We start from the raw sequence: 27,254 nt of genomic DNA on the forward strand, positions 1-27,254 counted from the left end.
CCTGAGCCGCAGAAACGTCGACGACCAGAAAAGACACGAGGAAGAAAGAGAGGACGACTTGCTTCCATGAGAGACATGGGAGGAAAGGAGAAGAAGATTTTAGTTATTGCCAACATACCGAAACATACAGGGTGAGTTAGACGATATTTAGGATGCAGTGCTTTAAAAAAAAAAAAAAAAAAGAATCTTTAACATTTACATCTTTTACAAACGTTTTTCATTGTGTTCATTGGGGAGTAGAAAAATGATAAGTTGTAACATTGTCAAAAAGTGAGACGTGTTCTAGATACTCTCTCACCTGCTACATTTACTTCTATATTCATACGGAATTAACTTATTAGTTTATCTACTTTTGATCTTCCAGTTATTTAGTGCTGTTCAGTATTATATATATATAGCTGCCTTAATAGTTATGTTATTCTTAGTTTTACATTGCAATCATATCTTTGAAGGGTCAGGATTCCAGCACCTCTTTCCCTATAGAGTTAGTTGCATCCCTAGCATAGTACCAGTCAACATAATACTCTCTTCACTCTAATTAATGTTAGGGTGATTAAGTTTAAGATAGCATAACCAATTTGGTTAAATGTATAGCTGACCACAACTTTTAAATTATTATTTGTCTCTTGTGCTACAGTCCATCTCAAGAACAGAAGTTCCAAGTTTAATAAGTTATATAAGTTCAAAGTCTTAATTTGCCTTAATTTACTTAAAATAAATGGCATTGATGTACTGTAAAGACATGCTGAGTTTATTTACCATAAAGCTCCCTGTTATTTACTACAACAACAAATGAGCTACATATTAAAACAACAGTTGAACAGATGAACCTACGTGTTTACAGTTTAATTTGGGGTTCTTTTCAGTGTGACACATCTGCTGTGTACTAAATTAAGAGTCCTGCTTTGTTCTTTGACAAATGGAAAAGTAGTTCTACAGTTACACCCTTCAGCAGTGCCGTCTGTCACCTATGTGTGAAGGATGGGTTACAAGTGTGTGCGAGTGAATGTCTTCGCATTTGATGTGAGTGTGTGTGGGTGTGGGTTTGCGATCATTGCAATCTATGTATTTGTACACTTTCAATGGATTCATGCCGTAAATCAAATTCAGAGCTTTCCTCAACACGTATCGCAAGTTTGTTTCTGTGTGTGCGTGTCCCCTAGCGTGTGTGTGCACGCGTTCACGCTTGTGTGTAACGTACATGTGGGATTGGGTTCTGCAACACTTTCCGTGCAGTAATCTACACCTTCACACAGGCCTTTCAGCATCAGACAAGCTAGGAGAGTGATGGCGGGCGATGCTCTGATCAGAGGAACTGAACACAGCTTTAGCAGCGATCAAAGCCCTGGCTCTCCTGAACCAGGCGGGGGGAGGACGGGTGTTAAAGATGGCCAAGGTGAAGACATGATGAGTGTAAAGGAAAAACACGCTGATTCCTTCATTTAACTGAGGAACATCCTGTACTAATGATGCAGCAGTGCATCTGCTACTAAGTGGAGCCTCTCATTCGAGTGCCGTGTCTCTTTAGTGAAAAAAACAACAAAATCAGCCCCCCCCTCAGGCATGTTGATCACCGGTTTGTTGACATCGTCACCCTCAATTAGTCAGAGGTTTATTTTTACAGACCTAACCCTGTGTCAGTCCATACCAACCAAACATGCAAGCTGCCAGTCGAAGACGAGGCTTTCAGCTCCCTCCACGGCCACCAGCCCCCCTGCTATGTTTGGTGGCTCAAACATGAGATGTTGCCATGCTACGGAGACTGGGCAGAAGTGGAGAGAGGGAGGTGATGGATGGTCCAGAGAGGGTAGAACCAGCCCAGAGGGGAGCCTTTGTCTCTGACTGACAGTTTAACTAGGTCTGTGAAACCTGCCTTGCAGAGGGAGGGGGGGTTTTCTCTCCTCTTCACTGTAACGCTTAAAAACACACGGTACATAGAGGATGAGCCAAGGGAATCCCTCCACATACTGTGCACTCACAAACACACACATTCACACACACACATTCACAAACACACACATTCATGCACTACTACACAGGAGACCCCCCCCACACACACACACACACTCACACACACACGTACAAGCACAAGACCTTGAGCAGAAACCGTCAGATGAATGTTGCCGAGAAATGTGGGTGTCAGTACAGCGTTGAGGGAGAAGTTTGAAAAGGCTAACCTAACATCCTGTCATGCTCTCCAATTAGTGTGATCCGGTTAATGAACAGTGGATGGTGTTCCATATCTCCAGGCCTGTGTTGACTCCCTGTATAAATAGATGAAGTGATACCTGATGCCTGGGTTGGGGCCGGGGCAGGGGCTTGCACGGGTGGCCTGTGTTTTGACGGCTACAGCTGCTCTGATCTGTGATCTGGTGGCTCATGTGGATATGCTGGAAGGGGGGAGGGGGGGGGTATACACTTCAAACACCACAACAGCGTTTTTAGACACTTAGAACACAAAACGTTTGGACGGAACTCTTTTAGGATGCTATTTTTTATTTTTATTTTTTATTTAACCTTTATTTAACCAGGAAAAAACCTATTGAGATTAAAAATCTCTTTTTCAAAGGTGACCTGGCCAAGACAGGCAGCAGCACAATGAACCAAAGTTACAGACAAACAGTTATAGACAAACACACAGGGACAAAATTAAAATAGCACTAAAAAATAAAGCAAATCAATTCACACTGCAACAATCCTAAATAGACCCATTTCTGTAACCAGGAAAAAAAAACTATTAAAAACACTGACATCTTTGAGAGTCCAGCTCAATTTCCTTCATTTTCGACTTAAAGGCATTCAACGAAATTAATTACCGGGCAGGCGGAGCAAGGAGTGTAAACGCTTCAGTCCAAGTTAGACCCTCCTCAGAGCAACTATCTGAAACTCATGAGGTTTCTCAGATCAACCCCTCAGCTGGGATTAGAAAGGAGAGAGGGACACAGGACTGATGAATCAGTCGGATGTGACAGGATTACGAATCAATCCAGGAAAAACACGTCAACTCAAGCTTCGTCATCGCTCAAACAGCCCTCAACAAGCACGCAGAAAACACCTGTTCCTCACACACACACACACACACGTGCATACGCACACACACACAAACACACCCCTCCTCCTTCTGCCCAACCCCTGACCCCCTCCTTACGGGATTCCCCAAAATAAGATAGTTAAAGTGGGTGTGCGGGGGTCACCTCATCGCCCCTCTCACTGCAGGGGCCACCTCACCGCCCCTCTCACTCCAGGGGTCACCTCACCCCCCCCCCCTCACTCCAGAGTTTCCCAGGTTCCCCCGGAGGTCATGCCCAGTTCACACAGCCCAAAATGACTTGATGAAAATGACAGGGTGGTGAACAGGTCACCGCCTGTTGCCTAGCAGTGTGTTTGGAAGGATCCATCAGGGGAGAAGGTTCAGTCAGCAAAACACAACAACACGTCCAGCAGCTGCCTCAGGAGATTTACCCCACCACAACCCCGCCACAACCCCACCACAACCCCGCCACAACCCCGCCACAACCCCACCACAACCCCGCCACAACCCCGCCACAACCCCGCCACAACCCCGCCACAACCCCGCCACAACCTCGCCACAACCCCACCACAACCCCGCCACAACCCCACCACAACCCCGCCACAACCCCGCCACAACCCCACCACAACCCCACCACAACCCCGCCACAAACATACTACAATGATTTATCTTTTTTTGATATAACTCCATCAACTTTCCTTTTAGTACCTACTTCTTATTCTCAAACGAACGTGTTGCTTCGTGATCCTGCATACAAACAGTGGACAGAACGTGGGGAACGCACAACGTGGGGAACGCACAACGTGGGGAACGCACAACGTGGGGAACGCACAACGTGGGGAACGCACAACGTGGGGAACGCAGAATGTGGGCGCAGCGACAGCTCTCCTGGCAGGTGTTCTGATGGAAACTCTTGGACTGAAATCCAACGCTGCACTCAGGAACAAGAATATCTAGCTGCTGGGTCTAAAACCCCAACTCTCTGACCTCTGTGGAAAGCATGAGGCCTGCCTGAGTGCCTGGCAGACAACTATAAACATGAACATGAATATCCCCATGAGCCAGCTTGGTTCTGATGATGGAGCCTTTACAGGTACAGGCCTAATTAAGCCAGCTGTCGCCAGCTGGCCTGGCTGGAGATTCTTTCGGTATAGCATCACTCCACACTGCCTGACCCGTAACTGAGAGTGAGCAAGACACGGTCATGCCATACCCGTATTTATTACACAGCTTTGTTGAATATTTATTTTTGATTGGTCAATTACAGCATTCGACATCATACAAGCAGACGGCCGCTATTAATAACTGACCGTTGCTATGGACGCTGACAGAATACTTTTTTCAGCGGAAGCGATTAAACAATTTTTTCCATAAGTTAAATCATTGTTAAATAAATGCGTGGAATCAAATGATTGAACTCTTTAGTGTAGTCAGCCGGATCAGCGAGCCGGTCGTTTAATTACATCAGGTTTTGCTTCATAGTAACAATCGGCTCGCTGTACAGTAGCCTAGCCTCCATTATCCCTGACAACGAAACCCTGGGATAGAGATCGTTCAAGTGGAACTGATTGAGTGACTGAAAGATTCCGCGATTTGTTGATGTTGCGTTTGTTTTCGTTCCTGTCGCAAAACGTCTAAACCCACTCCTTTCATCTGTTCTGCGTGTTTGTTTTAGATCAGACAAAAAACCTCCGTGTGTGGAAGGTCGCAGCGACTTGAACCCCGCCCGGAAACGACAGGCGTCGGATCCCCAGCCGCTTCGCCCCCCCTCGCCCGGCGCGGACAAGATGGAGGGGCTGACGGTGATCCGTAACCGCAGCAACAGCCTCCGGCTGGGTCGCCTGGCGTTCTACCGCCACCTGGAGAAGGTGGAGACCATGCGCAGCTTCTGGGAGCTCAAACACGTGGAGCTGAAGGGAGACTGTTCTGAGGTAAGGATCACCTGACACACACACACGCACACACCTGACGGACAAACACATCTGAAGTGAAGTGAGTTGTTTATCATGTGTACACCAAAAGTATCAGACAACAGTAATACAAATATTAGCAACAATATATAATTGGGAATATTTATATGTTTTATATTATATTGGAAAATGACCATTGACCGTTTATTTTATGTTAAATAGCCATTCATTCATCTATGTGGCAGCTTGCTATTCGCCATTTGCCCCCTAGAGGGAGATGCGCGTCTCTATTAGTGACGTGAATGCCTGTAGTTACACCAGCCAACTCCAGACTTCTGTGTCCTTCAAGCCACCGTTCACACCAAAACAATAGACAACAACACGCCTGCAAAACTCCTATTTATTTGTGAGTTGTTTTGTTTTTACTGTGTTATTTCAGCCCTTTGATAAATGTATGAAGAACTTGTTTGGCTGTGAAGGTTGTGGTTGTTGCTTAGAGGCGGTCGTCACAAGTGTGTGGTGTTAAAATGTGTTGGCAGTGTAGCAGGACGGTGCTTAGTCGCATGTTGACCAGGCTGTGCACTCCAGGCCAGGTGACTATTTGAAGACTCTTTACAGAGCTCTTTAGAGCTTTACAACGAGTGCTCCAGGCTCATGCGCTGGCGAAGCTGTGAATGAAAAGCTGCTTTCGCTTTCAGCTCTGGAACTGAGACACTGCCTCTGAGCGCCCGAACACCGTGGGGAGGGCTTCCAGTGAGATGCAGGGCTGCAAGTGTAACTTAAGAGCCAAGTCTATTTCAGGCTGCATAACCCCTTCTCTCTCTCTCTCTCTCTCTCTCTCTCTCTCTCTCTCTCTCTCTCTCTCTCTCTCTCTCTCTCTCTCTCTCTGTCCCACTCTCTCTGTCCCTCTCTCTCTGTCCCTTTCTCTGTTTTCTCTCTCTCTCTCCTTTCTTCCCTCCCATTCCATATCTGCAGTCTGCGTTCTTTTCTCTCTAATTTCTCTTCCGTCTCTATCGAGCAAGTTCTTCCTCGTTTCTCCTTCAACACGTTCCGCACTGAGCCGTGTCTTCCTGCTACACTCTCTGCGCTCCCTGATCCACACTCGTGCGGGGTGTGAGGTGTGAAATGTGTGTGTGTGTGTCGTTCCTGCGAGGTGTCCTACTCTGTGATCCTTGCCCTCCCACCTGCTGCCGCCTGTTAGACATGGAGCTGAGCGGGACCGCAGGGATCTATTTCATCTGAGAACAGCGGTCGGACAGCTGGGAGCTGTCACACGGCCCAGAACCAGGCTGCCAGCCGCTGTCACACGGCCCAGAACCAGGCCGCTGTCACACGGCCCAGAACCAGGCCGCCAGCCGCTGTCACACGGCCCAGAACCAGGCCGATGTCACACGGCCCAGAACCAGGCCGCCAGCCGCTGTCACACGGCCCAGAACCAGGCTGCCAGCCGCTGTCACACGGCCCAGAACCAGGTTGCCGGTCGTGAGCCCCGCTCAGGACAGGGTTACGTGGTGTGTTCTCACGTTGAGTCCCACTCAGAGGTGCACCGGCCTGTCTTCCAGTGTCCAGCGGCCTGTCATGTCACTTCCTGTGTGTGTTTAGGACTCAGTGTAGCTCAGAGGAGGGAGAGGAGGACGCCGTCTTAGCTGGGCCCTGCTCGAGCAGCTGCACCTGCTCCCCGAACCTCTGACCTCTGACCCACCCTGTGGTATACTTAGGACCCCACAAGCGCAGGTGTGTGTGTATTTGGTGTTTGTTCTCTGACTGTCTTATAATTGTGTGTGTGTGTGTGTGTGACACGGAGTGAGAAAAACATCCCCCCCCCTCTGGGTGTACTTAGTGCCCTGGGGACACAGGGCTGTGTGCATGCGTGAAGTGCTGTGTCCAAAGTTAAAGGATACCACGATCTCTGTTCATGCCAGCGCCTTCTATACGTGTGTCCAGCTACAACACCATGAACCCGACACCTGTCCCTGTCTCATCTCAGAGATGGCATGTTCTTTCCTTTTAGGTCCCTTGGCTGGGGGCAGGGGAAGGGTGGGGGGAGGGGGGGGGGGGTCAGGTAGGGGGAAGGGGGGTAACAGCGTGACAGGCCAGACTGGTCCCGTCCCGGGCGCGAGGGGAGAGAGAGCGACTGCCTCGCTCAGAGGGGCCCAGCCGTTTCGTAATCGCCGCTCGCCAGCACTCCGATGTCAACAACGTGTCGCACGGCCAAGAGACGCCATCGCCGCGGGCGACAGAGAGACTGAAATAACAGCACAGGCAGCTGTAGGCTGTGAAGACAGCCGCCCCCGACAACATGGAAAACCTCCTGAAGGATAAGGATATATGGATCGTGGGGAGTGTGTGTTTGGTGGCCTCCTTCCTCTGGAGAAGGATCTGGAAGATTTTCTCCTATAAGAGGAGAAGGGACACAGCGTCCTCAGACATCCAGGTAGAGAATGTGTGTGTGTCAGAGAGTGTGTGTGTGTGTGTCAGAGTGTGGGTGTGTGTGTGTGTCAGAGTGTGTGTGTGTGTGTGTGCATGCAGAGCTTTGAGGATTTACCTGTACAGGTGTGCTTGTAATTTTTTCACCTGAGGACAGGATATTACACTGGTGCTCCAGTTCTATTATCAAAATGACGCAATGTATAGCCCTGCAATGAATGAGCCCCTTGTTAAAAACGTCTTAATAGTGAGTGTGTGTGCGTAGGTTGTGCTAGGCTAGGCAGCACAGAGTGTGTGTGTGTACGTAGTGAGTCTGTGTGCAGTGTGCATATCAGAGCACAGCTGGTTTTGGTGATCGATCACCTCTCAGACCCTGGAAGAAGACATCTGATGTGAGGAAAAGGGATCTGTGATTCATTTTGGTGCCACACACCTCTCATTAAGACATCTGTGTTGTTTTTATATCAGATATTAAATAAGAATGACATGTGAAATTAACTGCATTGGCACAAAACGGTCCCTAATCAATTTCCCAATGAATCAATCAAATCAGTTTGTAGCAGTTACTGTATGATGTCATGTACTGTATCGAGTGTGAGATCACATGACTTTGGCTCAGCCATTTGGAACAGACTGTGGAATATCTATCTCTCTAACTCACACACATAAATTCACACAGTCATCACATGAGAGGACAACTTTATTCCATCCCGGCTCTCTTAAATCACCATTTCATATCCTGTCATGTCAGGATGTGCTTTTTATGCACACACTCAATTGTTTTAAATAGGAAACCGTGGAACACCTTTCAAAACTTTATTTAAACCCTGTCATAAAGTAAACGTAATGCACTCCTCGTTAAGTGTTACAACCGTGGAACCATCAGCAGTAAAGTCTGTCAGAGTCCGCTCCACGTGCCGCAGTGTCGACCACTGCTGCTTTTAGTCTCAAACAGAGAGAGGAGCCTTTCATGGCAAATAAACATCAATTCAATTCACTAACTATATTTCAGCGTTTGGATTAATCTTCCTTGAAAGCTTGAGTGGGTCGCTGTCATTTGTTTGCATTTCCTTAGGGAGAGTGTGTGTGTGTGTGTGCGTGTGTGTGTGTGTGTGCGTGTGGTCCTCGTGCTAATGCGTGCGTAAGACAGAGGCACTCCCTGTCCTCTTGTCTAATGTGAGAAACATCCACATAGCTGGGGACTAAATGAGCTGCTGAATGACTGAGAGAGAGAGAGAGAGAGACAGGGGGAGGGCAGAGAGAAAGAGGGAGAGGGGAGAGATAAACAGGGGGGAAGGCAGAGAGAAAGAGGGAGAAAGAGAGAAACAGGGGGAGGGCAGAGAGAAAGAGGGAGAGAGAGAGAAATGGAGAGAGAGATGGAGAGAGAGAAGAGCGGAATGTGTCAGAGGAGAAAGGACACAGTTAAGTATGCAGATCTGAGAAAGTCATCTGTGTATCAGGTGTCACAGTGTGACCCACTGCCATGTCCTCCTTCTCTCGTTCCCCTGCCACCCCGCTCACCTCATCACCACGGAGATCAGGACGCTCTTTAAAGACTTTGCGCAGTTCCCACTTCTTTTGGTCTCAATCTCTGTGTTACTGCGTTTGTTTATCCATCCTTCTGTCTGTCCACCTCTCTGTTTCTCTCACTCTCACTCTCACTCTCTCTGTGTCTTTGTCTCTCTCTCTCTCTCTCTCTCTCTCTCTCTCTCTCTCTCTCTCTCTCTCTCTCTCTCTCTGTCTCTCTCTCTGTGTGTCTCTCTCTGTGTCTCTCTGTGTGTGTCTCTCTTTCTCTCTCTCTCTTTCTCTCTCTGTGTGTCTCTCTCTCTGTGTGTCTCTCTCTCTCTGTGTCTCTCTCTCTCTCCCTGTGGTCTGAGGGCTGGTTGAGAATGTGCTGTTTTCACTTGGAGTCGTCTTGCCTTCGGCCTGTCACTGGTGTCTGGTAACAGACGTTTGCATAACTCATTACCAGTGCTGCTCTGGCACCTAATGGGCCTTCTTGTCACATTGACAGAAGACACACACACACACATGCACACACACACAAACACACACACACACAAACACACACACACACACATGCACACACACACACACACACAAACATACACAGAGAGAAAACTAAGGGGGCTAGCTGGGAGCCTCTGGGAAAAACAAGAATAATCAAACTGTCAGGGGAGAGAGAAATGAAGAAGGGACACAATATTAGGTTGAGCAACTGGACTTTTGAGTGACACACTTTCACAGCAGGTAGTTAAAGTTGTTATGTGACTGCAGGCCAAGTTTATGAGTTGTCAACGCATAGACACACTGGCAGAAACACCACAACCACAGCTGGGAAACCCTATGTTCCAGGGAGGAGCAGAGACCATGGATGTCCCACAGTTCTCTCCTGACCTCTAGTGGCAGGTTGAGGTAAAACTGTTTGACCCAAGGAACTAGTTTGGAGGAGTAGACGTATTTGAGTAAACATTTTTCAACGTATTTGAGTTGAAGAATATTCTTTTGATCAGATGAGGTGATGTGATATAATTGAACCCAAATTTTCTTTTGTTATATGTCATGACAAAAATTCATGATAATTCCCTCAAATGTAAAAGTGTTCATTTAACACGCTGCGTTCTGGTGTAACATTTGTAGATTACATTGTTTGTTTTCAATTTCTTCTTATTATTTTTTTATTTCATTGTCTTAAAGCTTTTTAGCATTAATTTTTCTGTGCCTAAGACTTTTGCACAATACTGGAGGAAGATAAGATTGGACCAACCCACTACTATGCTGTCTCTAAAGTCACACTGAGTCTAAGAGGCGGATCCTGAGGAACGTTTGTGCACAAGTCTCTGCTGGGGCAGTAGCTTGTGTCTGCCATGGGATGAAAACGAGCTGCGTTTTAAGTTACAGTGTAGCGTGCAGATCTGGAATGGGCATAGTGGTCTGTGTAACCCTATCTTGTCCTGTCCGGCTGGAGGGCGTGTGTGTGTGTGTGCGCCCCCTCCCCGGAGCGCAAATCGGGATGCCGCCCCCACCCCCCCACCTCCCAGGGCGCCCCCCAACCGCAACACGGATATGTGACTTGGCGCCCTCTGCTGGTGGTGCAGGACGGTTAATTAATGGATGAACTTCAGAATTTGCCGCCCCCCTCTTGATGCCAACCTAGGCGGCTGCCTGTGTGCCCTATGTGGCCTATGTGCCCTATGTGCCCTATGTGCCCTATGTGCCCTATGTGCCCTATGTGCCCTATGTGCCCTATGTGGCCTATGTGCCCTATGTGCCCTATGTGCCCTATGTGCCCTATGTGCCCTATGTGCCCTATGTGGCCTATGTGGCCTATGTGCCCTATGTGCCCTATGTGCCCTATGTGCCCTATGTGCCCTGTGTGCCCTATGTGCCCTATGTGCCCTATGTGCCCTATGTGCCCTATGTGCCCTATGTGCCCTGTGTGCCCTATGTGCCCTATGTGCCCTATGTGCCCTATGTGGCCTATGTGCCCTATGTGCCCTATGTGGCCTATGTGCCCTATGTGCCCTATGTGCCCTATGTGCCCTATGTGGCCTATGTGCCCTATGTGCCCTATGTGCCCTATGTGCCCTGTGTGCCCTATGTGCCCTATGTGCCCTATGTGCCCTATGTGGCCTATGTGCCCTATGTGCCCTATGTGCCCTATGTGCCCTATGTGCCCTATGTGCCCTATGTGCCCTATGTGCCCTATGTGGCCTATGTGGCCTATGTGCCCTATGTGGCCTATGTGCCCTATGTGCCCTATGTGCCCTATGTGCCCTATGTGCCCTATGTGCCCTATGTGCCCTATGCCTAGGACCAGCCCTGTGTGGCCCCTTGGAATCCCTCACCTGTGCTGCTCCGCTTGTTTATGAATCTGTTCAGAGTAGAACAAGATGCAGCGCAGTAGGAAATACTAACGCCATGTCACACGCTGAACTTGGGCTTCAGCCCTGGCTGTTAATCTGAGTGACATATTTCCTGTTTCCTGTTTTGATCCCTTTCTTACTGTCCTAGTTGTTTGGTGTCACTGTGTCTTTCCTCTTTCCTGTGACCTTTCACCTCAGATAGCAGTCCTATACTGGGACCTGTGGGTGACCTTTCACCTCAGATAGCAGTCCTATACTGGGACCTGTGGGTGACCTTTCACCTTAGATAGCAGTCCTATACTGGGAACTGTAGCCCCGGGCTTGTCTTAAATCCTGGAACTTAAAGCTTTATTTTTCTTGGTCAAACTCTTCACTTTTCTTTTCTGCTCAAATCTCAGTTTTACAAGACTACGCACATCCTCTCTGGGAATAACAGGTCAACCAAGAGAACCGTTTGGCATTTGGGGAGGTTCAGAAATACCCACAATGCAGAGGTCCAGAGGGGTTAATAAAGTCTTAGTGACTGTGCGTGCGCTCTCACCTGTTACTCCTCTTCAACACACCGGACCAATGTGACAAGGCAGAGCACAAAGACAGTTACAGATTCTCCTGTGTTTCACAACATCTAAAGGATTACTACTTTTTTTTAGAGGCTGTCCTTCCAGGGTCTGTCCAGTGAAACGCTGTCGGTTTTCGAACACGTGGTTGCGTTAGCTGTCCTCCACTTTGGTCGTTTTGTTATTCGGATAAGATCGGGTTTCAAACACGAATTCTCCAGATTGTAACACCTGGCCCGATGGCTTAGGGAGGCTCTCGTATGTCACGCGTCCATCCCACCCTCCTGGGCCCATCATCCTCCATCAGTGGACACTTTAGTTCTGACGTCCTACGGGGCCCACTGTGTATTAGTGGAGGACGTCCCCCTGCTATTCTTATAAGTTGTTATGTGGGCGTTGAGTAAGAGAGAGCCCAGTGTGAGCGCTAGGCGCCTGTCACCCACTCTTTTCTGCTTTTGGAGCTGTTGATGGTCTGGTCTTGCCCGAGCTAATCTGAAGTAAGTTCCGACTTTGATTGCCTGTTCGGAGTACGTCTATATTCTGAACCAAGACCTGAACACGGAAGAGTTGGTCGTTGTTGACTTTTGATCTAATCAGCTAGTGACAGTGACTGCTTAGTTAGCACCAGAAACAACCATGAACTCTAGTCTGGTCAACTCCCTGGCCAAAGTGTACGACCCCAAACCTCTACACGGGCAGAAACCAGGAGGGAAGAGGCTGTCTTCGGCTGGACTGGACAAAGCGCCCTCCTCCTCCTGTTCCTCCGCCTGGCCTGATGGAGATCTGCACTGCGTGGAGACTCGCATGGACTCCCTGAGCTCCCAGATGGATCAGCTGCTCAGCCTGCAGGAGACGGTCTTGACTCGGCTCGACGGTCTGACCCGGGACCTGGGGGGCGTGAGGCGGGAGGTGGCCAAGCTGCGAGAGGGAGGCCGGGGCGGGGGGGAGGCGGGGGCAGCGGGCAGGGAGCTGCAGGGGGTGGTGTTGGAGGCCAGTGAGCGGGTGGAGCAGCAGGGGTGCAGGCTGGAGGGGGTGGAAAGGCTGGTGGAGAGCATGCAGCAGATCATTAACTTCGTCGGGGACGTGGTGAAGAACTCCAGGCTGGTGGAGATGCTATTTAAGAAGCCTAAAGGCCGGGTCAGTAAAGCCAGTAGAAAGGTACGTGGCTAGAAGTGGTGGGGTGGGGCTGGGGGTGGGGGCAGCAACACCTCTCTGACGGTCTTTTTGATTTTTTAGGTAATCTGACGTGAGTCTGAACTGCGCTGTATTTGCCTCAGTAGCCTTTTGAACTACTATTGTAAACTCTTTGGAACTTGTCCAAAACTTCAGAACATGTTCCGTGTTTGATCAGGATGCTACCTTGGTGGTCTCTGTAAGCTGTAACCCAGCCCATTGGTCTGTGTGAGAATCTCTTGGGTTGGTGACAAGTGTTTTAAGCAACCTCACCCTCAACACACACAAGCTTAGCCAACAGTCACTAGAGAGGCACAGGATTCTGGAAATGTTGTGTTTGCCTTCCAGCTATGATAATAACTGATGATATAACTCTGTGAATGTGTGACATTTCTTTGAACGGTGTGTCATGTCTGACAGTTGTGTTTGTGGCCACAGTAAGCCTACATTGTACTATGCGTGTCTGCAATGCCTGATGTCATGACTTCATTGAATGGAGTGCATACTGACTGGAACTCAAGATCACCAATGATGCTCAACTCTGGAGGAACGTTGTCAATGTTTCCTAGGCTTGTAGTTCTTCAGAAACATACATTTATGTGTAAAGTCCTTAGAGTTAAGCGTGTGTGTGTCCTCTCACTAGGATATCTTGTGCAGTAGGCTGACTCGACCGCTGAAGGCTAGGGGTGGCAGGGTGGCAAGGCTAGGTAAACACTCGTAAGTTCTGATTTATTACGCCACATTGCTCGTAACCTAAGATGCTGAAAACCTTAGGACACCATAAGGGGGGATGGGGGACAGGGGACAGACAGGCAGACATGCTAACAACTTCTCCTACATTTAATGTTTGACAAGAGCAGCGTTGTTTGAGATCAGTGCTTTACCGTCAGATAACGGACTGTCAGCTCTCAGGATGGGAGATGGGATCTCAGGATCCGTTTATACTCTGAGATGTTGTTTGATGTGTCGAGGGAAACGTGATGTCAGTGGAAAAGAGACTGGAGACCGGTCATGTGATCTGACACACAAAGGAACTTCCTGTCTCTGACAGCACTTCCTGTCTCTGACAGCGTTGTAGTATTGGGACCGTGAGAAAAAAGAGTTGGGGAACAGAAGTCCCTCACGGGTCAAATGTGCTGATTGTTTTAATAGTTTGACACCCAAAACCCAATGTGTTAAACTGCCTGGTGTTGCCGTTTCCTGTTCGGTGTATCCTAGCGAGTAGAATGTTGTTCGGTGTATCCTCGCGAGCAGACCGTTGTTCGGTGTATCCTAGCGACGACAATATTCTAGCGGCTCCTCTTCTTAACTTCACCGGTGTGCTTCACAGACGTCACAAAGCCAAATGCACTTCAAAGGGCAATTCTACTCCTCCCCTCTCCCAGGTGAAAGACTTCAGAGGAAAGGATGGGAAGGACAAGTCCAACCTTAACGCGAAGGGCCTTAAGACCCAGAAGAAGAGGAGTCCCCCAGACTCAACAGGTATGACACAGTTCTCCCTTTAACTCTTCAACCACCTCCGTTTCTCAAATACTGTAGTACAAGTACATCAGGTCGTTCCACGTGACCGATAGGAAGGTGGTAGTCGATGATCGTCTGTGTGTGTTCCCCTGCAGACTCCGCCCCCCTCAGGGAGACCTTGCTACAGGATCAGGTGGAGAAACTGAACAGGGAGAACACAGAGCGTTCCCATGGCGACCCGGAGGCTGAAGAGGTTGGTGTGGACGGAGGAGGTGGAGGAAGGGCGGAGTTACAGGAGTTGATCCTGGGTGAACAGTGCGTCCCAGTGGTCCCGTCTTTAGTGGGGGAAGAAGAGAAGGAGGAGCAGGAGGAGGTTTTCAGGGACTCTGAGTCAGAGTTGGAGGAGGAGAAAGAGGAGGGAGAGCTAAAGGTGAAGAAGCCTCCGGGAGAGGTGGAGGAGGTGGAGGAGAAGAAGAGGAGAGGAGGAGAGGGCGAGGAGGGAGCGGTGACATCAGAACAGCAGGTGCTTGAGCCTGCTGTCGACATTCCCACACAGAATTCTGAGAGCATCCTACCATCACTGGAGAGGTACTCCTCTCTCACAAAACACACATCCGCATGGATAACCATTTCACATCCTCACTGGCGTCTTTTCAAACCGCAAGGATACATTTCGATTTGTTTGGTGTTGTTTTCTTCGGGTTGATTTGCGTTTAGCTCTGAGGTGGCGGCCAGCAGTAAACGACGAGTCACAGAGGAGGAGGTCAAGGATGACCTGAAGAAGAGTCGGGTGGAAGAGGAGGAGAAGGAGGTGGAGGAGAAGGGAGTGGAGGAGGAGGAGCGAGGACGAGTACCTGAGGGGGAAGAGCCGGACACTGCCCAATCACACTCCCTGGAGTCAGAGGAGGTGAAGGAGGACGGAGAGTCCAGCGTGAAAGAGTACATGATAGGTAAGAGATGGAATATCAGAATATCAGTCGTTTTGATGGATTTGTAGCTTCCATGTCTTTATTGGCCTGGCCAGCGGGGAGTTAGATGAAACCATCCTGATCTTATGAGCTTCTTGGAAGCCAAGACAACTAGAATTGGCCTTTCGGTCAAGGACATTAGAGTTTAAGAAAGTCGTTACCCAGATCCAATGGCATAGCACTATGCAGGCTTGAACGTCACCAGCATACCACAGCTGGCAACTGGGACATGGAGACGGTGTCATGGAGTTATTCACTACATTCAGCTTTCTCTCTCTATCTGTCTTTCTCTCTCCATCTCTTTCTCTCTCTCCGTCAGACTCCAGCCCTCCACCTTCTGCCCCTTTCGAACACCGCATTGTGATCCCCAAACCTCACCAGATAGCCACCTTCTACAGCATCAACAGAGAGGAGGTCTTAGGAGGGTGAGTCAGAGGACAAGAGTGAGAGAGCACGCACACACACGCACACACACACACACACTAAGCTCCCCTACTCTCAGCTCTCATAACACCAGAGTCAGGCAGTTTATATATACTCCAGAGGTATGTGAAAACTACCCTACAATCTCTCACACACACACACTATGCCCATGACGGCCTTGTGTAATGAAATCAAAGGAAACATCCCACTCTACGATGGAGCCAGTTCAAAGTTTTTTTCCAAGCTCTTTTAATTGCCCCTTTCAAGGGCAGATGATTATGAGCCTCTGGTGGGAGCTGGGGCAGGGGGGGGGGGGGCAGGGGGGCAAGTGCATCACAGCAGCCCCCAAGTCTCAGCCTGGAGATTACTGCTCTGCACGCCAACACATCTCTCACATGCCCTGGGTAATGATAGGTGAATAAGCTTTGGCGCGTCCTGGATTGATCAGTAGAATCGTTGTCGTTCTTGACTTTTCTGTCTGTTTCCTTGGGGGGTTCGAAGGGGACGTTTTGGACAGGTTCACAAGTGTGTGGAGAACTCGTCAGGTCTAACGCTGGCCGCCAAGATAATCAAAGGCAGAAGCCTGAAGGAGAAGGTAATGTTCCTGAAATAGAAGCTGACTGGGAAATATTTACAAGAACACACGTCACTGGCGTTGTAGATACACCAGATTCCCAAAACACCCAGATGGTTGGATAGTGAATCATTTCCAAACGCACTCACAAACATCTAGTATATGCAGTTGGTCGGTGTCTCACCTTCCCTCCCATTGGTCAGCTGCTTAAAATGGGAGATATGATTGGGTGGGGTTAGGGTCATATGTCTTGGCAAGTCTGAATTATTTTTCTATGAGTAGTAGATGGCTCAAGTAGCTATCTGATTGGCCTAGTAAACTATGCACGCTGTCTGTCTGTCTTTATCTGTCTGACTGTCTGCCTGTCTGTCTGCTTGTCTGGAGAGGGAGTCAGTACAACTGTGTTTCTCTGGGTCATTTCACAGGAGGTGGTTAAGAACGAGATCCAGGTGATGAACCAGCTGAACCATGCCAACCTGATCCAGCTGTACGCTGCTTTCGAGTCTCGCCACGACATCATCCTGGTCATGGAATAGTGAGTCCTCACGCGTCTGTAAGAAAGTGTGTGGGGGGGTGAAATGCTCTAGAACCTCCCGTCTCTTTCTTTCTCTCTCTCTCTTTCTCTCTGTCTGTCAGTCTGTCTGTCTCTCTCTCTCTCGATCTGTCTTACTGTCTCTCTCTCTCTCTCTCTCCCTCTCTCTCTCTCTCTCCCTCTCTGTCTCTCTCTCCCTCTCTGTCTCTCTCTCCCTCTCTGTCTCTCTCTCCCTCTCTGCGATGGCGTTTCTAACGGTTTGTTCTCTACTCTGGACGCCATAGCGTGGATGGCGGGGAGCTGTTCGACCGCATCATCGACGAGAACTACAACCTGACGGAGCTGGACACTGTGTTGTTCATCCGTCAGATCAGCGAGGGCCTCCAGTACATGCACAAGATGTACATCCTCCATCTTGACCTTAAGGTACGTACGTGACTGGCTGTGAGCTGGGGAGGGGATTCTGGGCAGTCGAGTGTGTTCGAACAGCTGTCTCTTTAAGAGATTTGACGTCAGTTCCGAGCAGGAAGTTAGAAACAGTTGTCTGAATGTGTAGAGGTTGGCCAGGATAATCCTACCTGCTAGTGAACCTAGCACAACTTCACACGGTCTTAGTGGCAGTTGCTAACCAACCCTGTTGCCTTGGTCCTCCTCCTCAGCCAACAGACCCTTTAACGTTGGTCTTTTTCTCTGTCTCCTACGTCGCACCGCTCGTTCCTCATGTGCAGCCGGAGAACATTCTGTGTGTCAGCAGAGTCACAAACAAGATCAAGATCATCGACTTTGGTCTGGCCAGGAGGTAAGACACTGGACTTCCTCCCTCCTCCCCTCTTCCTCCTCTCTTCTTAGTGCTGCTCTACAGGTATATACTGTACCATTCTCTTCCTCTCCCACTTAGGTACAAGCCCAGGGAGAAGCTGAGGGTGAACTTTGGGACACCTGAGTTCCTGGCTCCAGAGGTCATCAACTACGAGTTTGTTTCATTCCCAACTGATATGTGGAGCCTAGGGGTCATCACTTACATGCTGTGAGTTCTGATATCCACACACACACACATACATACACACACACACACACACAGACACACACACACTCACAGACACAAGACACACACTATTACAGTAGTTGACCTCTCCACTCCCCAACAGCCTTAGCGGCTTGTCCCCGTTCCTGGGTGACGATGATAATGAAACCCTGAACAACATCCTGGCGTGCCAGTGGAACTTCGAGGAAGAAGAGTTTACAGAGATCTCAGAGGAGGCCAAAGACTTTATCACTCGCCTGCTCATCAAGAGCAAAAGGTGAGATCCTCGACACATTCGTTCAAGTATGACGCCATGAGCTAGGAGAGTAAGACCGTGATGCCTGTAACTCCATCCCACTCTCGGAATTTTGCGTTAATTGAGTGTAAACTCGACTTGGACGGTGTGTGTGTGTGTGTGTCACTCTGTAGCTGGAGGATGAGTGCAGCAGAGTCGCTCCGACACCCATGGCTGTCAGACCACAGTCTCCACTACCGCCTGCATCAAAAGGTATCACAACATATTGACTATTCCACGATGATGTGTTCGATATACCATGGAAACAGAACACATTTCTATGGCAGTGATCTGATGCAGACTTTTCTTCTTTGCTTCCTAGAAAAACAAGTGCCACTCTACACACGCCCCTCCTCCAGAGAGCTAGGTAAACCTTGACCACCAACCCCTCAATTCTCTGGATTAAACATCAACCTTGACTGGCACAATCTGTTTTCGTCCAGACCCGTCATGTTAAATTACCTTTACAACCCCAATCTAGACTAGCCTGACGTTGTCATACTCATAATTCTAGTCAGATTATGAGTCTGAGAACTCTCCGTTGGGCTTTGACTACAGGGCGTGTTTCAAACGAGCCTGGAAAACAAATGCCTCTTCGCTCAATTGGATAGATCTACAACCAATCAGAGCAACAGAGTATTTGACGTATGTTGTGCACCGCATAGTTGTTGTCAACAGAACTAAACTACAAGCAGACTTGAAGTATGCTTGAAGAATGAATACAAAGATTTTTGCCGGTGTTGCAAAATTAATTTAAGGGTAGGGGGAGTACTTGTTCACACGGTCAACCTTTTTGAGCGAAACAATAAAGGGCAATGCATATACGAACAAGTTCTCCGTTTAGGATTACAACTCCACAAAAAAAAAGGAGAAACCACAATGGCCACTGGGTTTTCATTGTGTCCCATCTTCTTAGCGACCATCGGGGCCAGCTGATAAATTAAACTTTTACCAAATCCCGTAGGAAGCACGGCCAAAACATATTTTCCATCGACTAAATGCCTTGATTGCGTCTCTCTGTTCTTCTTTCAAAATTAATGCGCTGTCGATGTCTTCTAAAACAGACTCGATGGCAGAATCATAACATCCCAGATCTCCAGCGGTAGCCATGTTTGTTCAAAACGAATTCAACTTAAGCGCTCTTTTGTGACGTGAGTGATTATGTTACTGTTGATCATCTGTCCATCATCGTATAAACCCCGCCCTGGCAATTTCATTGGTTCGCCCAGATTCTGGTTTTCTGTAGTTGGTCCCCAATACGAGACCCTCCAGACCCAACTTCCCGACCAAATTTTTGGGGGGCGGGGAGAAGTTGGGCTGGCAGCCAGGCTAAATCTAGACCCTAGACCAGGGGTGTCGAGCTCCGGTCCTCGAGGGCCGCTGTCCTGCATGTTTTAGATGTTTCCCTGATCCAGCTCACCTGATTCAAATGAATGGTCGTTATAACAACCCTTTTAATTGAATCAGGTGTGTTGGAGCAGGGAAACATCTAAAACATGCAGGACAGCGGCCCTCGAGGACCGGAGTTCGACACCCCTGCCCTAGACAGACTGACTTCTCAGAGGGAAATATAGCCAATGGAATAGTGTGGTCTCATCCTGATTCCTGTTCTGTTTTTTTCCCAGAATGATCCCCGAGACCCGACAGGTTCTTCGTGATAACACAGGGCTGCGGAGCCCGAAAGTGGACCAACTCTGCCGTTGTTGCACGGCTACCGGATGACTACTCTCTGCCTCGCATCCTCGCAATAGTTTAGCACCGCGGCTCGCTAGCTCCAGCGCCGGCTTCATCGCCATGAAGGTCACCTCTGAACTTTCGTCACCTGGGGTTGTGAGCGATAGTGTACTTCGTGATAGTGAGTACGAAGGTGGTCAGATTTTACTGACATGCTGAACACTGTCTCACAACAATAAAATAGGCAAATAGCAAAAATAGGATCGGCGTTACTGGCAACTAAAGCGAATCTCGATAAATAATCTCACGTCACACAAAACTGCACAGGTATTCAGAACTCCTGTTTGTGGTAAACTAGGCTACTACTTTGACATTTTTGGATAAGTTTCATAAATGAACATGAATGAAGCTGCATGCTATGCACTTTATAATAGATCACTAATCAAGCATAGGCTACTGTAGGTCTAAAGCTGCTTTTTAAACAAGCATAGTTACTGCGAATAGATGTTCAGATGGAATTGCTTTGCGGATCGTAGATTGATTTAGGCTGCATTTGTGACAGCACGTCTTATACTCTTTACAGTTGTCTGGTATAAGCGCAGCTTGTCTATAGTTTAATAGTTTGAACTGCTGTTTTATTTTACATATCACACAATGCTACATTTCCCCATTTCCATCATAAATATACTCCTACAATAGTACATTATCGTTTAACAGGCTAGAAACTAGGTCAAACACAGAGCCATAGCTTACGCTCCACTGTACGTTTTTAGATGCAGTAAATGATAGGCCTACGCCACGGCTCCTCAGTTTTGCCTTGTAATAAAAATAAACAGTACAGTTGAATGTCACCCTCTTGCGCCTGCCCAGTGCCTACTGCTAACCGGGTGAGCCGCGGTTAACGTTACTGTTAAAAGCTTGTGTAGCCCATGCATGCTGTTCGCTTGCTCTTGCAATGGAGTAGACCTCTCACCTTCCATGAAGGCGTAATGACATACAAAACACTACCTATGATTCAATGTTTATCACCTGTGTTAGTTCTTATGTTCAGGGATGATCCTAGTTCATTGCCGGATTTTACTTGAAATGCAAGGCTTTACAAACTGTAAGAAAAGGGTATTTTCTCAGAAAACGGCTTTTTTTTTGTGACACCATCGCATAGCTGGTTACATTATGTACTGTCAGTTGGTTACCTGTGGACACTTATTGATTGTCACTGTACCCTTTGACAATGGAAAAGCTTCGTCATTTTGATTTATTTAAAAAGTGTTGATTTTTTTGTTTGTGATTTAATTTTTTCAAGTTGTCATTTATCAATGAAAATAAAATGTTAGAAAAAAATAAACCTAGCGATTTAAAATAAATGTCACTGTTTGATTTCATTCATATCCTTAGATATCATAAAATGATCCACACATGATATGATAGAAACACTTCATTTAGTAACTGTTTATGTTTTTGCAGTCTTAAGCACACTGATTAACATTAATATTTGCAAAAGCAAAGAAGGGGACCAATTTCAGTCATGATGGATGACATGAATATGATTTCTTAGAATAACACCCAGCTTCTGAGATCGCCAGGCCTAAAAAACACTCAAAGAAGTCTTCACAATCGTTGCAATTTCTTTCCAGATAAAAACAGCTTAAAGAACGGAGAGTCCTTCACCAACACAATGAAGCTTGGACTTCCGGCTTTCACAAAGTACCTGGTAAAAAAAGTTTGAGAATGGTTAGACGAAATACATAAAGGAAGTCACTTAATACTGGTGTCCTGGAGATTTTGATTAAATGTCCTGTCTATTTACCTTTTATGCTGTAGGACTTTAAGGAGAGATTGTTCTGGGTCCACCTGGTGCAGTGACTCTTTCTCATAATCTTCAAAGAACAGCTGGAAAGTGGAAGTGAAGTTAAAACCCACGAAAGAAAAAGGACAAAATATGAATTGATCACACACAGAAATTGTCTTGCAATCGGTAAAGAGTAAAACACAATTAACAACGCATCTGTTGATCGGTTCTTTAGCAGACTGTTGCAGAAACAGAACTGCAGTAAAAAAAATAAAAAATAAACGAGGTACCTCAAGATTTTGAGGAAGATACTTTCGATCCACATCCCAAGGTGGGAGTTCTTCACTAAACATAACAGCCAGATGATCTACAAAGCTAACAGTGGGAAAGCAAGCATAGTTCGCAGTTAAGTGATGCGTAAAACAAAAAAAACGTTAATATTGCACAAGTCGACCGAGGACCAAATGAAACGTCAGTAGGAGAAACAAACCTTGAGGACTCTCTGAAGGCTGAGATGAAATCTGTCTGCTGGTGTTCAGGGTAGAGGAAGAGAACCGGCCACTGCAGACTTCCCTGCTCATCCAGAGACACTCTCACCCCCGTGGCCTCCTGGGAGGTCAGCCCATCCAGCTCCCGCCCTGCCATGTCTGCAGGACCCACATCCTCATCCTCGCTGTCAGACCTGCGCTTCGACGGCTGCTTCGGCTTCAGCAGCTTGATGCCTCGCTCCTACATGGAACAGACAGGTGTTACTGCGATGCTCTTATATGGAACAGACAGGTGTTACTGCAATGCTCCTATATGGAACAGACAGGTGTTACTGCAATGCTCCTATATGGAACAGACAGGTGTTACTGCGATGCTCCTATATGGAACAGACAGGTGTTACTGCGATGCTCTTATATGGAACAGACAGGTGTTACTGCGATGCTCCTATATGGAACAGACAGGTGTTACTGCGATGCTCCTGTATGGAACAGACAGGTGTTACTGCAATGCTCCTGTATGGAACAGACAGGTGTTACTGCGATGCTCTTATATGGAACAGACAGGTGTTACTGCGATGCTCTTATATGGAACAGACAGGTGTTACTGCGATGCTCCTATATGGAACAGACAGGTGTTACTGCAATGCTCCTATATGGAACAGACAGGTGTTACTGCGATGCTCCTATATGGAACAGACAGGTGTTACTGCGATGCTCTTATATGGAACAGACAGGTGTTACTGCGATGCTCTTATATGGAACAGACAGGTGTTACTGCGATGCTCCTATATGGAACAGACAGGTGTTACTGCAATGCTCCTGTATGGAACAGACAGGTGTTACTGCGATGCTTCCTGACCAAATGATACGGTACCTGTGAGAGGTGGTTTTCATTTCTAGACAGACTCACCTTGATGGCAGCCAGCAGGGTCTCTTTCTCTCCACGTTCTCTCTTCTCTTTCACCTTGGCCTTCCTCGCGTCTCTCTCCAACGCTCTCTAAACCATCAAGAAAACCAGTTTTATTCTTTCTCCAAAAAACATGGACTTCTCTTCCTGTAAACCCAGAAGGACAAGGATACCGACAAAGAAGGCATGTGTCCTAGCTTGGTATCTCTTACTTTCTGTTTATCTGCAGCAGCTCTCAGTTCCTGCAGCTTCTTGTCTGTAGGTTGCAGCTGTAGCCCATCTTCAGACCAGTGAAGAGCCTCGGTATAGAGACGCAGCTCCATGAAGCACTGGGCACCTGTGTAGACACAGAGAGAAGGTCTACAGAGGTCTACAGCTGTACTTTACCAACAGGCTAAACCTCCTGTAATATAATAACTGTGGTAAGCCAATGCAATCCTCGTGACGGTGTCAAAACCTCGTATGAGCGCTTTAAGATGGTCTGGTTTGAGCTTCCTTGCAGCTGCAGCGTCATTCAACGCAGAACGCATGTTACCTGAGGAACGAGGGAAAAGGGTGTATGTTAGAGCTACCTGGGAACTTCTGGCTGATGGAGTATATGAGTATAGAGTATAGATTTATATGGACACTTTGAGAACAGATCTTTACCCAGATGAAAGTGTGCCGCTGCTCTGTTTGTGTGTAGGATGGCATTTACGTTAGTCTCCGCGCATTTCTTTTTTAAGCCCTCTGTGTAGGCCAATATAGCCCTTTTGTAGTTCTTTTCTTTGAAGTATGAGTTCCCCTCGTCTTTCAGAGCCTCTGCATGTTCTGAGGAGACGAGGACATTCAGTTAGCCTGTTCAGTAAAGAAGGCGCATTTCCTTTTTATTTTCAGCTAGCATACCTTCGGGAGATCTGTCGTCGTCGTGGATGATGTGCTGTATACAGGCGAGTTCGGGGTGTGTACTGGAGTCTATCACGTCAGGTACACTTTTCATGAACATCGGCACTCTATCAAATTCCTACACACAAGAGAGAAGACATGAATGCGCCATCACGTCATCTCAAGTTAAACAGAGAGTAGGCTGTCCTGGGGAGTATTCCATAAGGCCTGTAATGCGACATAATGCGGCAAATTAACTGACACACAATGTTGCGCCAATTTATTGGCAATGTTGCTACTACGCTGGGTGTCAGCTGGGGAATTAATTTACCCGGGTGTGTTGCATTACATGCTTTCTGGAATACCCCCCAGCTCTGCTAGGTTGCTGGCAAAGTCAACACACGCTGTTCATAGGTTCATACATGCAAAATAATACATTCCTTACCTCTTCCCAAGTACTTTCGTTAAATCCATTTTTATATTTTTCTTTCTTGAATTTGTCCATGAACTCATCCATGCCATCGTCACTGTCATCACCTTGTTGTTGTTGTAGCGAAGCCATTTTTGACAGCACTAGCTAGCTAGCTTACGTTACTTACAGCCTGGATCCTGATTTCTTAATGACCAGCGTGATTATAGTATCATAGTACGTTAACATGGATACTAGTAGCCACCTAAAGATCCACGTGGCAGACAAAATCTTACAAAATCAGCTCTCGTTTTTCCAACCCGCAGTTATTTACATGTGGGTGAACTAGCGTTACATCAAAGTGTATCCGAGCTGCACTACGATTTACCCGTAACAGTTCCGGATACGGTTCCCAAACATGCCAGGCCTGAGTGCCACCGCGGAACGCTACAGCTGTTGTACTGATTTGGATCGTTATACATTTGCATTTCATTTCTACTCTTGCTGCAAAACTGTTTATTTCTCTCTGAATTTTGCATTTTCAAACATTTTCAAAATGTGCATAATCTATTAAACGGAAAAAAGACACAAAATACACTATTGGATACAATAGAACCATGTTTTTACTTCTTACATGTGACAGTTATCATCCTTTCCCACCCCCATCCCTTTGAAGAAACGGACTGCCCGTTAGTCCAGCTTCCAACATACAAATATACAGTAAACACATTCAATCACCATTCAATGAAAGAGAACCATTCAAATTAAGTCCTGATACATGTCCAAAATCAGACTGTTTCCACAGCTCTGAGTAAGTCTACCAGGCCATCCTTACTGAGGTACAGTTTTTCACCAGTCTGCTGACAGATCACTTCAAATCTAGGGGTCTCCTCTAGAGCACTCTGCCCCACCACAACGACATATGGGTACCCCAGTCGACTGGCGTCCTTCAACCTCTTACCAATAGTCATCTGGGTTCGGTCATCTAACACCACCTCTCCTCTCAGGCTGGGCAAGGTCTCCCGCAGTTGTTGGACCAAGTCATCAATCAAGCCAGCTACACTGTCCATCTTACTACCCCTCTTAGGGGGTAAAATACAGATCTGGTATGGGGCTATCAGACCGGGCCATCGAATACCTTCCTCTGTTGACATGACTTCGATGGCTGCAGCGAGAATCCGGGTCACCCCAAGTCCAAAGCAGCCCATCTCGGTGACGGCAGACTTGTTTTGGGTGTTGGTGAAGGAGGCGTCAAATATACGCGAGTACTTTGTGCCGAGATAGAAGGTGTGGCCCACCTCAATTCCCTTGGATTCCACTAGTGTGCCTGTCTGACAGCGAGGGCAGTCCGTCCTATCAGGAGCCACCGTCTCCACGTTGGCAGAAAAGGAGCACGCTCCACACACCAGCAACCGGTCCTCTCCTATCTCTGCCGGCAGCTGGAACTCATGGGAGAGCTTCCCTCCGATGTTGCCCGTGTCAGCTTGGACCTGGACGCATGGCAGGCTCAGCCGGGAGAAGAGCCTGCTGTAGGCCTGGCACACAGACTCGTACGTCTGGTAGGCGGCCTCTTCGCTCGCGTCAAACGAGTACATGTCCTTCATGTAGAACTCCCGACCCCTCAGCAGTCCGAAGCGTGGCTTCGGCTCGTCGCGGAACTTGCGGGTGACCTGCACGCATCGAAGCTCGATTACAGCGGTTCTACAACACAACCACAACGTGACTGAAGAATCGAAAGTGTGATGAGGGGCGTGGTGCAGTCAGCGTGTACCTGGTAGAGAAGCAGTGGGAGCTGTCGATAGGACAGGGTTCCCTGGGAGGCTAGCAACTCTGTCACTGCCTCTTCGTGGGTGGGTCCGAGGCAGTACTCTCCCCCGTGACGGTCTCGCAGGCGGAAAAGCTCCTTCCCCATCAGATCCCAGCGTTCACTACGCCTCCACAGCTCAGCTGAGCACAGGCTGGGCATGTCCACCTTCTGACCTCCGATACCCTGCATTTCCTGGTCGATCAGCCTGACCAGTTTCTCCATGGAGCGCACTGTGGCTGGGAGGTAGTGGTAGCAGCCAGGGTTGGAGGGGTGGATGAGCCCAGCCTGTTGCATCAGTCGTTGGCTTTTGCAGGTCGTCTCCCCTGGGGCCCGGCCCTCCTGCCCCACGTCACGGAGGTTTGAGGGCTGAAAGAGACGGGAGACCAGGAGAGGGGGGCGGCCGGGCTTCTGGTCAGTGTGGGTGGGGAGAGGAGCATGGCCTGCACAACCTCTGCAGGGAGTGGTTAGGGTCCTGGGTAGATGGGGCAGGATTTTCTGCCACAACAGGACCCTCATGGCTGACTAGTACCCTGGAGGAAATATATCGAAGTGAAGATTTTTATTCAGCATCTAGAAAGTGCACGGCAGTAATACAGCGGTAGTGTTTTTTACTACTGGGTGACGCACTTAATAACAAGGTCAACAAGTGTCGAAGATGTAGACGGTGACATTGACTTCCAGGTTAAATTAGCTAACTATCAATAGTCAACCTTTTAGCCAACATGAATGTGCATTTTAAAAAGCTAGCCAGTGTTACTACAATTTATATTTCCCCTAGCTTTGGAGGGTGTCATCTAGCTGGTAGCAATAAACACTGACATCTAGCTTACCAACTCACTAGCAGATCGAGGCTGGTATTCATTCAAGTCAGATTCATTCAGACTGCTAAATAAGCTAGACAGAATCTCACCTTAAAACCGATTGACAGTGCAAAATACGTTTTTATTTTTAATGTTACAGCTTACAAAAAATTAACGAAGACCAGAACATAAAAGTCTTTAGCATTTACCTAGATAGCTACATAACGCTGCCATTCTCGTCACATGGTTTTAGCTCTGGTCACTCACAGCTTTAG

General features: G+C 47.9%; 3 protein-coding genes across 7 annotated transcripts; 1 reads left to right on the forward strand and 2 right to left on the reverse strand.

The window, feature by feature from the left end:
- Positions 1 to 48: 48 nt before the first annotated feature.
- mylk4b (myosin light chain kinase family, member 4b) lies at positions 49 to 21,161 on the forward strand. 3 transcript variants are annotated; one of them, XM_047049526.1, is made up of 15 exons: positions 49 to 131; positions 4,707 to 4,962; positions 14,350 to 14,446; positions 14,581 to 15,013; positions 15,143 to 15,375; positions 15,713 to 15,818; positions 16,318 to 16,411; positions 16,816 to 16,925; positions 17,207 to 17,348; positions 17,651 to 17,721; positions 17,821 to 17,949; positions 18,071 to 18,223; positions 18,376 to 18,454; positions 18,564 to 18,608; positions 19,867 to 21,161. In XM_047049526.1, the coding sequence occupies exons 1-14, from the start codon at positions 67 to 69 to the stop codon at positions 18,606 to 18,608; spliced, it is 2,013 nt and encodes a 670-aa protein (XP_046905482.1). In that variant the 5' UTR covers positions 49 to 66; the 3' UTR covers positions 19,867 to 21,161. The 3 variants fall into 3 exon arrangements, with proteins under 3 accessions (XP_046905482.1, XP_046905483.1, XP_046905481.1); XM_047049527.1 differs by lacking the exons at positions 49 to 131; positions 4,707 to 4,962 and adding an exon at positions 7,026 to 7,375 and having other exon boundaries at positions 19,867 to 21,157; XM_047049525.1 differs by lacking the exons at positions 49 to 131; positions 4,707 to 4,962 and adding an exon at positions 12,205 to 12,949 and having other exon boundaries at positions 19,867 to 19,991.
- A 188-nt stretch (positions 21,162 to 21,349) lies between these two features.
- ttc4 (tetratricopeptide repeat domain 4) lies at positions 21,350 to 24,787 on the reverse strand. Its single transcript, XM_047049530.1, has 10 exons — positions 24,409 to 24,787; positions 23,985 to 24,102; positions 23,748 to 23,909; positions 23,557 to 23,634; positions 23,312 to 23,436; positions 23,103 to 23,189; positions 22,195 to 22,433; positions 21,995 to 22,079; positions 21,723 to 21,805; positions 21,350 to 21,623 (listed from the first exon to the last, which is right to left on the reverse strand). Exons 1-10 carry the CDS (start codon positions 24,523 to 24,525, stop codon positions 21,524 to 21,526), a joined length of 1,194 nt encoding a protein of 397 aa, XP_046905486.1. The 5' UTR covers positions 24,526 to 24,787; the 3' UTR covers positions 21,350 to 21,523.
- Positions 24,788 to 24,977: 190 nt separating this feature from the next.
- On the reverse strand, positions 24,978 to 27,248 carry pars2 (prolyl-tRNA synthetase 2, mitochondrial). 3 transcript variants are annotated; one of them, XM_047049935.1, is made up of 3 exons: positions 27,189 to 27,248; positions 26,144 to 26,709; positions 24,978 to 26,042 (listed from the first exon to the last, which is right to left on the reverse strand). In XM_047049935.1, exons 2-3 carry the CDS (start codon positions 26,693 to 26,695, stop codon positions 25,161 to 25,163), a joined length of 1,434 nt encoding a protein of 477 aa, XP_046905891.1. In that variant the 5' UTR covers positions 26,696 to 26,709; positions 27,189 to 27,248; the 3' UTR covers positions 24,978 to 25,160. The 3 variants fall into 3 exon arrangements, with proteins under 3 accessions (XP_046905891.1, XP_046905890.1, XP_046905892.1); XM_047049934.1 differs by having other exon boundaries at positions 27,090 to 27,219; XM_047049936.1 differs by lacking the exon at positions 27,189 to 27,248 and adding an exon at positions 27,010 to 27,101.
- Positions 27,249 to 27,254: the final 6 nt, after the last annotated feature.

The sequence above is a fragment of the Hypomesus transpacificus genome, chromosome 26, assembly GCF_021917145.1.
Source record: "Hypomesus transpacificus isolate Combined female chromosome 26, fHypTra1, whole genome shotgun sequence".
NCBI lineage: Eukaryota > Metazoa > Chordata > Actinopteri > Osmeriformes > Osmeridae > Hypomesus > Hypomesus transpacificus.

Excerpts from the sequence above, each read along its gene's own strand:
- mylk4b (XM_047049525.1), top strand. The coding sequence starts at position 12,428 with ATGAACTCTAGTCTGGTCAACTCCCTGGCCAAAGTGTACGACCCCAAA. Across the intron at positions 12,950-14,349 it reads TCAGTAAAGCCAGTAGAAAG|GTGAAAGACTTCAGAGGAAA; the intron begins GTACGTGGCTAG and ends CCCCTCTCCCAG. Across the intron at positions 18,455-18,563 it reads ACTACCGCCTGCATCAAAAG|AAAAACAAGTGCCACTCTAC; the intron begins GTATCACAACAT and ends TTTGCTTCCTAG.
- ttc4 (XM_047049530.1), bottom strand. The coding sequence starts at position 24,525 with ATGGCTTCGCTACAACAACAACAAGGTGATGACAGTGACGATGGCATG. Across the intron at positions 23,635-23,747 it reads AGCGGCACACTTTCATCTGG|GTAACATGCGTTCTGCGTTG; the intron begins GTAAAGATCTGT and ends CTCGTTCCTCAG. Across the intron at positions 21,806-21,994 it reads ATCTTCCTCAAAATCTTGAG|CTGTTCTTTGAAGATTATGA; the intron begins GTACCTCGTTTA and ends TCCACTTTCCAG.
- pars2 (XM_047049935.1), bottom strand. The coding sequence starts at position 26,695 with ATGAGGGTCCTGTTGTGGCAGAAAATCCTGCCCCATCTACCCAGGACC. Across the intron at positions 26,043-26,143 it reads TCCCACTGCTTCTCTACCAG|GTCACCCGCAAGTTCCGCGA; the intron begins GTACACGCTGAC and ends CGATGCGTGCAG.